The sequence below is a fragment of the Drosophila biarmipes genome, chromosome X, assembly GCF_025231255.1.
Source record: "Drosophila biarmipes strain raj3 chromosome X, RU_DBia_V1.1, whole genome shotgun sequence".
NCBI classification, from domain to species: domain Eukaryota; kingdom Metazoa; phylum Arthropoda; class Insecta; order Diptera; family Drosophilidae; genus Drosophila; species Drosophila biarmipes.
In genome coordinates this window covers 11,912,696-11,928,894 of record NC_066611.1, presented here as the reverse complement: position 1 = coordinate 11,928,894, position 16,199 = coordinate 11,912,696, and the positions used below count along the sequence as shown (strand labels likewise).

Here is a 16,199-nt window from a genome sequence, read left to right as displayed (position 1 = left end):
ACATTTTCGGAAACTTTTTCCCAGTCAAGTACATTATTGGAATCTTTACCTCAGTCACCTACAATAGCTAGTAGTTCAGTTCAAGTTTCCAGTACACAGGAGGAAGAAATAACTACCGAGGAAAAATCTTCAGTTTCGGAATCCGTACCGCAATCAAGCCCACCTATTTTAAGGTCTCTACCTCAATTGAGTACAATATCCAGTAGTTTACTTCCAATATCAAGAACAGAGATATACGAATCAACACCAGAGCAAAAATCTACATTTTCGGAATCTCAATCGCAGTCGAGTACAGGTTATTCAAAATCTCCTCCTCATTTGAGTACAATATCCAGTAGTTCCTTTCAAATTTCGAGTACAGAAAAGTACGAAACAACTCCAGAGGAAATGTCTACATTTTCGGAAACTTTTTCCCAGTCAAGTACACTATTGGAATCTTTACCTCAGTCACCTACAATACCCAGTAGTTCAGTTCAAGTTTCCAGTACACAGGAGGAAGAAATAACTACCGAGGAAAAATCTTCAGTTTCGGAATCCGTACCGCAATCAAGCCCACCTATTTTAAGGTCTCTACCTCAATTGAGTACAATATCCAGTAGTTTACTTCCAATATCAAGAACAGAGATATACGAATCAACACCAGAGCAAAAATCTACATTTTCGGAATCTCAATCGCAGTCGAGTACAGGTTATTCAAAATCTCCTCCTCATTTGAGTACAATATCCAGTAGTTCCTTTCAAATTTCGAGTACAGAAAAGTACGAAACAACTCCAGAGGAAATGTCTACATTTTCGGAAACTTTTTCCCAGTCAAGTACACTATTGGAATCTTTACCTAAGTCACCTACAATACCCAGTAGTTCAGTTCAAGTTTCCAGTACACAGGAGGAAGAAATAACTACCGAGGAAAAATCTTCAGTTTCGGAATCCGTACCGCAATCAAGCCCACCTATTTTAAGGTCTCTACCTCAATTGAGTACAATATCCAGTAGTTTACTTTCAATATCAAGAACAGAGATATACGAATCAACACCAGAGCAAAAGTCTACATTTTCGGAATCTCAATCGCAGTCGAGTACAGGTTATTCAAAATCTCCTCCTCATTTGAGTACAATATCCAGTAGTTCCTTTCAAATTTCGAGTACAGAAAAGTACGAAACAACTCCAGAGGAAATGTCTACATTTTCGGAAACTTTTTCCCAGTCAAGTACACTATTGGAATCTTTACCTCAGTCACCTACAATACCCAGTAGTTCAGTTCAAGTTTCCAGTACACAGGAGGAAGAAATAACTACCGAGGAAAAATCTTCAGTATCGGAATCCGTACCGCAATCAAGCCCACCTATTTTAAGGTCTCTACCTCAATTGAGTACAATATCCAGTAGTTTACTTCCAATATCAAGAACAGAGATATACGAAACAACACCAGAGCAAAAATCTACATTTTTAGAATCTCAATCGCAGTCGAGTACAGGTTATTCAAAATCTACTCCTCAGTCGAGTAAAATATCCAGTAGTTCCTTTCAAATTTCGAGTACAGAAAAGTACGAAACAACTCCTGAGGAAAGGTCTACATTTTCGGAAACTTTTTCCCAGTCAAGTACACTATTGGAATCTTTACCTCAGCCACCTACAATACCCAGTAGTTCAGTTCAAGTTTCCAGTACACAGGAGGAAGAAATAACTACCGAGGAAAAATCTTCAGTTTCAGAATCCGTACCGCAATCAAGCCCACCTATTTTAAGGTCTCTACCTCAATTGAGTACAATATCCAGTAGTTTACTTCCAATATCAAGAACAGAGATATACGAAACAACACCAGAGCAAAAATCTACATTTTTAGAATCTCAATCGCAGTCGAGAACAGGTTATTCAAAATCTACTCAGTCGAGTAAAATATCCAGTAGTTCCTTTCAAATTTCGAGTACAGAAAAGTACGAAACAACTCCAGAGGAAAGGTCTACATTTTCGGAAACTCTTTCCCAGTCAAGTACATTATTGGAATCTTTACCTCAGCCACCTACAATATCCAGTAGTTCAGTTCAAGTTTCCAGTACAGAGGAGGAAGAAAGAACTACGGAGGAAAAATCTACAGTTTCGGAATCCGTACCGCAATCAAGCCCTCCTATTTTAAGTACAATATCCAGTAGTTTACTTCCAATATCAAGAACAGAGATATACGAAACAACGCCAGAGCAAAAAACTACATTTTTGGAATCTCAATCGCAGTCGAGTACAGGTTATTCAAAATCTCCTCCACATTTGAGTACAATATCCAGTAGTTCCTTTCAAATTTCGAGTACAGAAAAGTACGAAACAACTCCTGAGGAAAGGTCTACATTTTCGGAAACTTTTTCCCAGTCAAGTACATTATTGGAATCTTTACCTAAGTCACCTACAATAGCTAGTAGTTCAGTTCAAGTTTCCAGTACACAGGAGGAAGAAATAACTACCGAGGAAATATCTTCAGTTTCGGAATCCGTACCGCAATCAAGCCCACCTATTTTAAGGTCTCTTCCTCATTTGAGTACAATATCCAGTAGTTTACTTCCAATATCAAGAACAGAGAAATACGAAATAACGCCAGAGCAAAAATCTACATTTTTAGAATCTCAATCGCAGTCGAGTACAGGTTATTCAAAATCTACTCCTCAGTCGAGTAAAATATCCAGTAGTTCCTTTCAAATTTCGAGTACAGAAAAGTACGAAACAACTTCAGAGAAAAGGTCTACATTTTCGGAAACTCTTTCCCAGTCAAGTACATTATTGGAATCTTTACCTCAGCCACCTACAATATCCAGTAGTTCAGTTCAAGTTTCCAGTACAGAGGAGGAAGAAAGAGCTACGGAGGAAAAATCTACAGTTTCGGAATCCGTACCGCAATCAAGCCCGCCTATTTCAAGGTCTCTACCTCAATCGAGTACAATATCCAGTAGTTTACTTCCAATATCAAGAACAGAGATATACGAAACAACGCAAGAACAAAAAACTACATTTTTGGAATCTCAATCGCAGTCGAGTACAGGTTATTCAAAATCTCCTCCTCATTTGAGTACAATATCTAGTAAATCCTTTCAAATTTCGAGTACAGAAAAGTACGAAACAACTTCAGAGGAAAGGTCAACATTTTCGGAAACTCTTTCCCAGTCAAGTACATTATTGGAATCTTTACCTAAGTCACCTACAATACCCAGTAGTTCAGTTCAAGTTTCCAGTACACAGGAGGAAGAAATAACTACCGAGGAAAAATCTTCAGTATCGGAATCCGTACCGCAATCAAGCCCACCTATTTTAAGGTCTCTACCTCAATTGAGTACAATATCCAGTAGTTTACTTCCAATATCAAGAACAGAGATATACGAAACAACACCAGAGCAAAAATCTACATTTTTAGAATCTCAATCGCAGTCGAGTACAGGTTATTCAAAATCTCCTCCTCATTTGAGTACAATATCCAGTAGTTCCTTTCAAATTTCGAGTACAGAAAAGCACGAAACAACTCCTGAGGAAAGGTCTACATTTTCGGAAACTTTTTCCCAGTCAAGTACACTATTGGAATCTTTACCTCAGCCACCTACAATACCCAGTAGTTCAGTTCAAGTTTCCAGTACACAGGAGGAAGAAATAACTACCGAGGAAAAATCTTCAGTTTCAGAATCCGTACCGCAATCAAGCCCACCTATTTTAAGGTCTCTACCTCAATTGAGTACAATATCCAGTAGTTTACTTCCAATATCAAGAACAGAGATATACGAAACAACACCAGAGCAAAAATCTACATTTTTAGAATCTCAATCGCAGTCGAGAACAGGTTATTCAAAATCTACTCAGTCGAGTAAAATATCCAGTAGTTCCTTTCAAATTTCGAGTACAGAAAAGTACGAAACAACTCCAGAGGAAAGGTCTACATTTTCGGAAACTCTTTCCCAGTCAAGTACATTATTGGAATCTTTACCTCAGCCACCTACAATATCCAGTAGTTCAGTTCAAGTTTCCAGTACAGAGGAGGAAGAAAGAACTACGGAGGAAAAATCTACAGTTTCGGAATCCGTACCGCAATCAAGCCCTCCTATTTTAAGTACAATATCCAGTAGTTTACTTCCAATATCAAGAACAGAGATATACGAAACAACGCCAGAGCAAAAAACTACATTTTTGGAATCTCAATCGCAGTCGAGTACAGGTTATTCAAAATCTCCTCCACATTTGAGTACAATATCCAGTAGTTCCTTTCAAATTTCGAGTACAGAAAAGTACGAAACAACTCCTGAGGAAAGGTCTACATTTTCGGAAACTTTTTCCCAGTCAAGTACATTATTGGAATCTTTACCTAAGTCACCTACAATAGCTAGTAGTTCAGTTCAAGTTTCCAGTACACAGGAGGAAGAAATAACTACCGAGGAAATATCTTCAGTTTCGGAATCCGTACCGCAATCAAGCCCACCTATTTTAAGGTCTCTACCTCATTTGAGTACAATATCCAGTAGTTTACTTCCAATATCAAGAACAGAGAAATACGAAATAACGCCAGAGCAAAAATCTACATTTTTAGAATCTCAATCGCAGTCGAGTACAGGTTATTCAAAATCTACTCCTCAGTCGAGTAAAATATCCAGTAGTTCCTTTCAAATTTCGAGTACAGAAAAGTACGAAACAACTTCAGAGAAAAGGTCTACATTTTCGGAAACTCTTTCCCAGTCAAGTACATTATTGGAATCTTTACCTCAGCCACCTACAATATCCAGTAGTTCAGTTCAAGTTTCCAGTACAGAGGAGGAAGAAAGAGCTACGGAGGAAAAATCTACAGTTTCGGAATCCGTACCGCAATCAAGCCCGCCTATTTCAAGGTCTCTACCTCAATCGAGTACAATATCCAGTAGTTTACTTCCAATATCAAGAACAGAGATATACGAAACAACGCAAGAACAAAAAACTACATTTTTGGAATCTCAATCGCAGTCGAGTACAGGTTATTCAAAATCTCCTCCTCATTTGAGTACAATATCTAGTAAATCCTTTCAAATTTCGAGTACAGAAAAGTACGAAACAACTTCAGAGGAAAGGTCAACATTTTCGGAAACTCTTTCCCAGTCAAGTACATTATTGGAATCTTTACCTAAGTCACCTACAATAGCTAGTAGTTCAGTTCAAGTTTCCAGTACAGAGGAGGAAGAAAAAACTACCGAGGAAATATCTTCAGTTTCGGAATCCGTACCGCAATCAAGCCCACCTATTTTAAGGTCTCTACCTCATTTGAGTACAATATCCAGTAGTTTACTTCCAATATCAAGAACAGAGAAATACGAAACAGCGCCAGAGCAAAAATCTACATTTTTGGAATCTCAATCGCAGTCCAGTACAAGTTATTCAAAATCTACTCCTCAGTCGAGTAAAATATCCAGTAGTTCCTTTCAAATTTCGAGTACAGAAAAGTACGAAACAACTCCTGAGGAAAGGTCTACATTTTCGGAAACTTTTTCCCAGTCAAGTACACTATTGGAATCTTTACCTCAGCCACCTACAATACCCAGTAGTTCAGTTCAAGTTTCCAGTACACAGGAGGAAGAAATAACTACCGAGGAAAAATCTTCAGTTTCAGAATCCGTACCGCAATCAAGCCCACCTATTTTAAGGTCTCTACCTCAATTGAGTACAATATCCAGTAGTTTACTTCCAATATCAAGAACAGAGATATACGAAACAACACCAGAGCAAAAATCTACATTTTTAGAATCTCAATCGCAGTCGAGAACAGGTTATTCAAAATCTACTCAGTCGAGTAAAATATCCAGTAGTTCCTTTCAAATTTCGAGTACAGAAAAGTACGAAACAACTCCAGAGGAAAGGTCTACATTTTCGGAAACTCTTTCCCAGTCAAGTACATTATTGGAATCTTTACCTCAGCCACCTACAATATCCAGTAGTTCAGTTCAAGTTTCCAGTACAGAGGAGGAAGAAAGAACTACCGAGGAAAAATCTACAGTTTCGGAATCCGTACCGCAATCAAGCCCACCTATTTTAAGTACAATATCCAGTAGTTTACTTCCAATATCAAGAACAGAGATATACGAAACAACGCCAGAGCAAAAAACTACATTTTTGGAATCTCAATCGCAGTCGAGTACAGGTTATTCAAAATCTCCTCCACATTTGAGTACAATATCCAGTAGTTCCTTTCAAATTTCGAGTACAGAAAAGTACGAAACAACTCCTGAGGAAAGGTCTACATTTTCGGAAACTTTTTCCCAGTCAAGTACATTATTGGAATCTTTACCTAAGTCACCTACAATAGCTAGTAGTTCAGTTCAAGTTTCCAGTACACAGGAGGAAGAAATAACTACCGAGGAAATATCTTCAGTTTCGGAATCCGTACCGCAATCAAGCCCACCTATTTTAAGGTCTCTACCTCATTTGAGTACAATATCCAGTAGTTTACTTCCAATATCAAGAACAGAGAAATACGAAATAACGCCAGAGCAAAAATCTACATTTTTAGAATCTCAATCGCAGTCGAGTACAGGTTATTCAAAATCTACTCCTCAGTCGAGTAAAATATCCAGTAGTTCCTTTCAAATTTCGAGTACAGAAAAGTACGAAACAACTTCAGAGAAAAGGTCTACATTTTCGGAAACTCTTTCCCAGTCAAGTACATTATTGGAATCTTTACCTCAGCCACCTACAATATCCAGTAGTTCAGTTCAAGTTTCCAGTACAGAGGAGGAAGAAAGAGCTACGGAGGAAAAATCTACAGTTTCGGAATCCGTACCGCAATCAAGCCCGCCTATTTCAAGGTCTCTACCTCAATCGAGTACAATATCCAGTAGTTTACTTCCAATATCAAGAACAGAGATATACGAAACAACGCAAGAACAAAAAACTACATTTTTGGAATCTCAATCGCAGTCGAGTACAGGTTATTCAAAATCTCCTCCTCATTTGAGTACAATATCTAGTAAATCCTTTCAAATTTCGAGTACAGAAAAGTACGAAACAACTTCAGAGGAAAGGTCAACATTTTCGGAAACTCTTTCCCAGTTAAGTACATTATTGGAATCTTTACCTAAGTCACCTACAATACCCAGTAGTTCAGTTCAAGTTTCCAGTACACAGGAGGAAGAAATAACTACCGAGGAAAAATCTTCAGTATCGGAATCCGTACCGCAATCAAGCCCACCTATTTTAAGGTCTCTACCTCAATTGAGTACAATATCCAGTAGTTTACTTCCAATATCAAGAACAGAGATATACGAAACAACACCAGAGCAAAAATCTACATTTTTAGAATCTCAATCGCAGTCGAGTACAGGTTATTCAAAATCTACTCCTCAGTCGAGTAAAATATCCAGTAGTTCCTTTCAAATTTCGAGTACAGAAAAGTACGAAACAACTCCTGAGGAAAGGTCTACATTTTCGGAAACTTTTTCCCAGTCAAGTACACTATTGGAATCTTTACCTCAGCCACCTACAATACCCAGTAGTTCAGTTCAAGTTTCCAGTACACAGGAGGAAGAAATAACTACCGAGGAAAAATCTTCAGTTTCAGAATCCGTACCGCAATCAAGCCCACCTATTTTAAGGTCTCTACCTCAATTGAGTACAATATCCAGTAGTTTACTTCCAATATCAAGAACAGAGATATACGAAACAACACCAGAGCAAAAATCTACATTTTTAGAATCTCAATCGCAGTCGAGAACAGGTTATTCAAAATCTACTCAGTCGAGTAAAATATCCAGTAGTTCCTTTCAAATTTCGAGTACAGAAAAGTACGAAACAACTCCAGAGGAAAGGTCTACATTTTCGGAAACTCTTTCCCAGTCAAGTACATTATTGGAATCTTTACCTCAGCCACCTACAATATCCAGTAGTTCAGTTCAAGTTTCCAGTACAGAGGAGGAAGAAAGAACTACGGAGGAAAAATCTACAGTTTCGGAATCCGTACCGCAATCAAGCCCTCCTATTTTAAGTACAATATCCAGTAGTTTACTTCCAATATCAAGAACAGAGATATACGAAACAACGCCAGAGCAAAAAACTACATTTTTGGAATCTCAATCGCAGTCGAGTACAGGTTATTCAAAATCTCCTCCACATTTGAGTACAATATCCAGTAGTTCCTTTCAAATTTCGAGTACAGAAAAGTACGAAACAACTCCTGAGGAAAGGTCTACATTTTCGGAAACTTTTTCCCAGTCAAGTACATTATTGGAATCTTTACCTAAGTCACCTACAATAGCTAGTAGTTCAGTTCAAGTTTCCAGTACACAGGAGGAAGAAATAACTACCGAGGAAATATCTTCAGTTTCGGAATCCGTACCGCAATCAAGCCCACCTATTTTAAGGTCTCTACCTCATTTGAGTACAATATCCAGTAGTTTACTTCCAATATCAAGAACAGAGAAATACGAAATAACGCCAGAGCAAAAATCTACATTTTTAGAATCTCAATCGCAGTCGAGTACAGGTTATTCAAAATCTACTCCTCAGTCGAGTAAAATATCCAGTAGTTCCTTTCAAATTTCGAGTACAGAAAAGTACGAAACAACTTCAGAGAAAAGGTCTACATTTTCGGAAACTCTTTCCCAGTCAAGTACATTATTGGAATCTTTACCTCAGCCACCTACAATATCCAGTAGTTCAGTTCAAGTTTCCAGTACAGAGGAGGAAGAAAGAGCTACGGAGGAAAAATCTACAGTTTCGGAATCCGTACCGCAATCAAGCCCGCCTATTTCAAGGTCTCTACCTCAATCGAGTACAATATCCAGTAGTTTACTTCCAATATCAAGAACAGAGATATACGAAACAACGCAAGAACAAAAAACTACATTTTTGGAATCTCAATCGCAGTCGAGTACAGGTTATTCAAAATCTCCTCCTCATTTGAGTACAATATCTAGTAAATCCTTTCAAATTTCGAGTACAGAAAAGTACGAAACAACTTCAGAGGAAAGGTCAACATTTTCGGAAACTCTTTCCCAGTCAAGTACATTATTGGAATCTTTACCTAAGTCACCTACAATAGCTAGTAGTTCAGTTCAAGTTTCCAGTACAGAGGAGGAAGAAATAACTACCGAGGAAATATCTTCAGTTTCGGAATCCGTACCGCAATCAAGCCCACCTATTTTAAGGTCTCTACCTCATTTGAGTACAATATCCAGTAGTTTACTTCCAATATCAAGAACAGAGAAATACGAAACAGCGCCAGAGCAAAAATCTACATTTTTGGAATCTCAATCGCAGTCCAGTACAAGTTATTCAAAATCTACTCCTCAGTCGAGTAAAATATCCAGTAGTTCCTTTCAAATTTCGAGTACAGAAAAGTACCAAACAACTCCTGAGGAAAGGTCTAAACTTTCGGAAACTTTTTCCCAGTCAAGTACACTATTGGAATCTTTACCTAAGTCACCTACAATATCCAGTAGTTCAGTTCGAATTTCCAGTACACAGGAGGAAGAAAGAACTACCGAGGAAAAATCTTCAGTTTCGGAATCCGTACCACAATCAAACCCACCTATTTTAAGGTCTCTACCTCAATTGAGTACAATATCCAGTAGTTTACTTCCAATATCAAGAACAGAGAAATACGAATCAACACCAGAGCAAAAATCTACATTTTCGGAATCTCAACCGCAGTCTAGTACAGGTTATTCAAAATCTCCTCCTCATTTGACTACAATATCCAGTAGTTCCTTTCAAATTTCGAGTACAGAAAAGTACGAAACAACTCCAGAGGAAATGTCTACATTTTCGGAAACTCTTTCCCAGTCAATTACATTATTGGAATCTTTACCTCAGTCACCTACAATATCCAGTAGTTCAGTTCGAATTTCCAGTACACAGGAGGAAGAAAGAACTACCGAGGAAAAATCTTCAGTTTCGGAATCCGTACCACAATCAAACCCACCTATTTTAAGGTCTCTACCTCAATTGAGTACAATATCCAGTAGTTTACTTCCAATATCAAGAACAGAGATATACGAAACAACACCAGAGCAAAAATCTAAATTTTTGGAATCTCAATCGCAGTCGAGTACAGGTTATTCAAAATCTCCTCCACATTTGAGTACAATATCCAGTAGTTCCTTTCAAATTTCGAGTACAGAAAAGTACGAAACAACTCCAGAGGAAATGTCTACATTTTCGGAAACTCTTTCCCAGTCAAGTACATTATTGGAATCATTACCTCAGTCACCTATAATATCCAGTAGTTCAGTTCAAGTTTCCAGTACACAGGAGGAAGAAAGAACTACCGAGGAAAAATCTTCAGTTTCGGAATCCGTACCGCAATCAAGCCCACCTATTTTAAGGTCTCTACCTCATTTGAGTACACTATCCAGTAGTTTACTTCCAATATCAAGAACAGAGAAATACGAAACAGCGCCAGAGCAAAAATCTACATTTTTGGAATCTCAATCGCAGTCGAGTACAGGTTATTCAAAATCTGCTCCACATTTCAGTACAATATCCAGTAGTACCTTTCAAATTTTAAGTACAGAAAAGTACGAAACAACTCCAGAGGAAAGGTCTACATTTTCGGAAACTTTTTCCCAGTCAAGTACATTATTGGAATCTTTACCTCATTCACCTAAAATACCCAGTAGTTCAGTTCAAGTTTCCAGTACACAGGAGGAAGAAATAACTACCGAGGAAAAATCTTCAGTTTCAGAATCCGTACCGCAATCAAGCCCACCTATTTTAAGGTCTCTACCTCAGTTGAGTACAATATCCAGTAGTTCATTTCAAATTTCGAGTACAGAAAAGTACGAAACAACTCCAGAGGAAAGGTCTACATTTTCGGAAACTCTTTCCCAGTCAAGTACATTATTGGAATCTTTACCTCAGTCACCTAAAATACCCAGTAGTTCAGTTAAAGTTTCCAGTACACAGGAGGAAGAAATAACTACCGAGGAAAAATCTTCAGTTTCAGAATCCGTACCGCAATCAAGCCCACCTATTTTAAGGTCCCTACCTCAATTGAGTACAATATCCAGTAGTTTACTTCCAATATCAAGAACAGAGAAATACGAAACAACACCGGAGCAAAAATCTACATTTTCGGAATCTAAACCGCAGTCGAGTACAGGTTATTCAAAATCTCCTCCACATTTGAGTACAATATCCAGTAGTACCTTTCAAATTTTAAGTACAGAAAAGTACGAAACAACTCCAGAGGAAAGGTCTACATTTTCGGAAACTTTTTCCCAGTCAAGTACATTATTGGAATCTTTACCTCATTCACCTAAAATACCCAGTAGTTCAGTTCAAGTTTCCAGTACACAGGAGGAAGAAATAACTACCGAGGAAAAATCTTCAGTTTCAGAATCCGTACCGCAATCAAGCCCACCTATTTTAAGGTCTCTACCTCAGTTGAGTACAATATCCAGTAGTTCATTTCAAATTTCGAGTACAGAAAAGTACGAAACAACTCCAGAGGAAAGGTCTACATTTTCGGAAACTCTTTCCCAGTCAAGTACATTATTGGAATCTTTACCTCAACCACCTACAAAATCAAGTAGTTCAGTTCAAGTTTCCAGTACAGAGGAAGAAGAAAGAACTACGGAGGAAAAATCTACTGTTTCGCAATCTACTGTACCGCAATCAAGCCCAGCTAGTTCAAAGTCTTTACCTCAATTGAGTACAATTTCCAGTAGTTCAGTTCCAATTCCGAGTACAAAAAAATACGAAACCACTCCAGAGGAAAAACCTACATTTTCGGAATCTCAACCGCAATCGAGTACAAGTTTTTCAAAATCTGCTCCTCAGTTGAGAACAATATACAGTAGTTCCTTTCAAATTTCGAGTACAGAAAAGTACGAAACAACTCCAGAGGAAATGTCTACATTTTCGGAAACGCTTTCCCAGTCAAGTACTTTATTGGAATCTTTACCTCAGTCACCTATAACACCCAGTAGTTCAGTTCAAGTTTCCAGTACACAGAAGGAAGAAAGAACTACGGAGGAAATATCTACTGTTTCGGAATCTGTACCGCAATCAAGCCCAGCTAGTTCAAAGTCTTTACCGCAAGTGAGTACAATTTCCAGTAGTTCAGTTCCAATTTCGAGTACAAAAAAATACGAAACCACTCCAGAGGAAAAACCTACATTTCCGGAATCTCAACCGCAATCGAGTACAAGTTTTTCAAAATCTGCTCCTCAGTTGAGTACAATATACAGTAGTTCCTTTCAAATTTCGAGTACAGAAAAGTACGAAACAATTCCAGAGGAAAAATCTACATTTTCGGAATCTCAACCGCAGTCAAGTACAGGTTATTCAAAATCTCCTCCTCATTTAAGTACAATATCCAGTAGTTCAATTCAAATTTCGAGTACAGAAAAATACGAAACAACTCCAGAGGAAAGCTCTACAAGTTATTTAAAATCTCCTCCTCAATTGAGTACAATATCCAGTACTTTAGTTCCATTTCCGAGTACAAAAAAATACGAAACCACTCCAGAAGAAAAATCTACATTTTTGGAATCTCACCTGCAGTCGAGTACAGGTTATTCAAAATCTCCACCTCATTTGAGTAAAATATCCAGTAGTTCAGTTCAAATTTCCAGTACAGAAAAATACGAAACCACTCCAGAGGAAAGGTCTACATTTTTGGGAACTCTTTCCCAGTCAAGTACACTATTGGAATCTTTACCTCAGTCACCTACAATATCCAGTAGTTCAGTACAAATTTCCAGTACACAGGAGGAAGAAAGAACTACCGAGAAAAAATCTACAGTTTCGGAATCTGTACGGCAATCAAGCCCACCTATTTTAAGGTCTCTACCTCAATTGAGTACCATATCCAGTAGTTTACTACCAATATCGAGAACAGAGAAATACGAAACAACGCCTGAGCAAAAATCTAAATGTTCGGAATCTCAAACGCAATCGAGCACAAGTTATTCAAAATATGCTCCTCAGTTGAGTACAATATCCAGTAGTTTAGTTCAAATTTCGAGTACAGAAAAGTACGAAACAACTCCAGAGGAAAGGTCTACATTTCCGGAAACTCTTTCTCAGTCAAGTACATTATTGGAATCTTTACCTCAGTCACCTACAATACCCAGTAGTTCACTACAAATTTCCAGTACAGAGGAGGAAGAAAGAACTACGGAGGAAACATCTACAGTTTCGAAATCTGTACCGCAATCAAGCCCAGCTAGCTCAACGACTTTACCACAATTGAGTACAAGTTCCAGTAGTTCATTTACAATTCCGAGTTCAAAAAAATACGAGACCACTCCAGAGGAAAAATATACATTTTCGGAATCTCAACCGCCATCGAGTACAAGTTATTCAAAATCTGCTCCTCAGTTGAGTACAATATCCAGTAGTTCAATTCAAATTTCGAGTACAGAAAAATACAAAACAACTCCAGAGAAAAGGTCTACATTTCCGGAAACTCTTTCTCAGTCAAGTACATTATTGGAATCTTTACCTCAGTCACCTACAACATCCAGTAGTTCAGTTCAAATTTCCAGTACACAGGAGGAAGAAAGAACTACCGAGAAAAAATCTACAGTTTCGGAATCTGTACGGCAATCAAGCCCAGCTAGTTCAAAGTCTTTACCTCAATTGAGTACAATTTCCACTAGTTCAGTTTCAATTCCGAGTACAAAAAAATACGAAACCACTCAAGAGGAAAAATCTACAGTTTCTGAATCAGTACCGCAATCAAGCCCAGCTAGTTCAAAGTCTTTACCGCAATTGAGTACAATTTCCAGTAGTTCAGTTCCAATTTCGAGTACAAAAAAATACGAAACCACTCCAGAGGAAAAACCTACATTTTCGGAATCTCAACCGCAATCGAGTACAAGTTTTTCAAAATCTGCTCCTCAGTTGAGAACAATATACAGTAGTTCCTTTCAAATTTCGAGTACAGAAAAGTACGAAACAACTCCAGAGGATAGGTCTACATTTTCGGAAACGCTTTCCCAGTCAAGTACTTTATTGGAATCTTTACCTCAGTCACCTACAACACCCGGTAGTTCAGTTCAAGTTTCCAGTACGCAGGAGGAAGAAATAACTACCGAGGAAAAATCTTCAGTTTCAGAATCCGTACCGCAATCAAGCCCACCTATTTTAAGGTCTCTACCTCAATTGAGTACAATATCCAGTAGTTTATTTCAAATTTCGAGTACAGAAAAGTACGAAACAACTCCAGAGGATAGGTCTACATTTTCGGAAACGCTTTCCCAGTCAAGTACTTTATTGGAATCTTTACCTCAGTCACCTACAACACCCAGTAGTTCAGTTCAAGTTTCCAGTACGCAGGAGGAAGAAATAACTACCGAGGAAAAATCTTCAGTTTCAGAATCCGTACCGCAATCAAGCCCACCTATTTTAAGGTCTCTACCTCAATTGAGTACAATATCTAGTAGTTTACTTCCAATATCAAGAACAGAGAAATACGAAACAACGCCAGAGCAAAAATCTACACTTTCGGAACCTAAACCGCAGTCGAGTACAGGTTATTCAAAATCTCCTCCACATTTCAGTACAATATCCAGTAGTTCCTTTCAAATTTCGAGTACAGAAAAATACAAAACAACTCCTGAGGAAAGGTCTACATTTTCGGAAACTTTTTCCCAGTCAAGTACATTATTGGAATCTTTTCCTCAGTCACCTACAATACCCAGTAGTTCAGTTCAAGTTTCCAGTACACAGGAGGAAGAAATAACTACCGAGGAAAAATCTTCAGTTTCGGAATCCGTACCGCAATCAAGCCCACCTATTTTAAGGTCTCTACCTCAATTGAGTACAATATCCAGTAGTTTATTTCAAATTTCGAGTACAGAAAAGAACGAAACAACTCCAGAGGAAAGGTCTACATTTTCGGAAACTCTTTCCCAGTCAAGTACATTATTGGAATCTTTTCCTCAGTCACCTACAATACCCAGTAGTTCAGTTCAAGTTTCCAGTACACAGGAGGAAGAAATAACTACCGAGGAAAAATCTTCAGTTTCGGAATCCGTACCGCAATCAAGCCCACCTATTTTAAGGTCTCTACCTCAATTGAGTACCATATCCAGTAGTTTACTTCCAATATCGAGAACAGAGAAATACGAAACAACGCCTGAGCAAAAATATACATTTTCGGAATCTCAACCGCAATCGAGTACAAGTTATTCAAAATCTGCTCCTCAGTTGAGTACAATATCCAGTAGTTCCTTTCAAATTTCGAGTACAGAAAAGTACGAAACACCTCCAGAAAGGAAGGAAAGGTCTACAAGTTATTCAAAATCTTCTCAATTGAGTACAATTTCCAGTAGTTCAGTTCCACTTCCGAGTACAACAAAATACGAAACTACTCCAGAGGAAAAATCTACATTTTCGGAATCTCAATCGCAATCGAGTACAATGTATTCAAAATCTTCTCCTCAGTTGAGTAAAATAGCCAGTAGTTCCTTTCAAATTTCGAGTACAGAAAAGTACGAAACAACTCCAGAGGAAAGGTCTACATTTTCGGAAACTCTTTCCCAGTCAAGTACATTATTGGAATCTTTACCTCAACCACCTACAAAATCAAGTAGTTCAGTTCAAGTTTCGAATACAGAGGAGGAAGAAAGAACTACGGAGGAAAAATCTACTGTTTCGCAATCTACTGTACCGCAATCAAGCCCAGCTAGTTCAAAGTCTTTACCTCAATTGAGTACAATTTCCAGTAGTTCAGTTCCAATTCCGAGTACAAAAAAATTCGAAACCACTCAAGAGGAAAAATCTACAGTTTCTGAATCAGTACCGCAATCAAGCCCAGCTAGTTCAAAGTCTTTACCTCAATTGAGTACAATTTCCAGTAGTTCAGTTCCACTTCCGAGTACAACAAAATACGAAACTACTCCAAAGGAAAAATCTACATTTTCGGAATCTCAATCGCAATCGAGTACAATGTATTCAAAATCTTCTCCTCAGTTGAGTAAAATAGCCAGTAGTTCCTTTCAAATTTCGAGTACAGAAAAGTACGAAACAACTCCAGAGGAAAGGTCTACATTTTCGGAAACTCTTTCCCAGTCAAGTACATTATTGGAATCTTTACCTCAACCACCTACAAAATCAAGTAGTTCAGTTCAAGTTTCGAATACAGAGGAGGAAGAAAGAACTACGGAGGAAAAATCTACTGTTTCGCAATCTACTGTACCGCAATCAAGCCCAGCTAGTTCAAAGTCTTTACCTCAATTGAGTACAATTTCCAGTAGTTCAGTTCC

At 38.1% G+C, this 16,199-nt stretch overlaps 1 protein-coding gene across 1 annotated transcript in view; it reads left to right on the top strand.

Moving 5' to 3' along the window:
- Positions 1–16,199, top strand: part of LOC108025635 (uncharacterized) — a 93,675-nt gene that overhangs the window by 66,796 nt on the left and 10,680 nt on the right. Inside the window, exons 84-91 of the mRNA XM_050888382.1 lie at positions 880–939; positions 2,032–2,239; positions 3,419–3,489; positions 5,944–6,003; positions 10,705–10,755; positions 11,359–11,409; positions 12,091–12,198; positions 14,740–14,796. Of these exons, the coding sequence (XP_050744339.1) occupies positions 880–939; positions 2,032–2,239; positions 3,419–3,489; positions 5,944–6,003; positions 10,705–10,755; positions 11,359–11,409; positions 12,091–12,198; positions 14,740–14,796 (666 nt within the window). The remainder of the gene's footprint in view (positions 1–879; positions 940–2,031; positions 2,240–3,418; positions 3,490–5,943; positions 6,004–10,704; positions 10,756–11,358; positions 11,410–12,090; positions 12,199–14,739; positions 14,797–16,199) is intronic.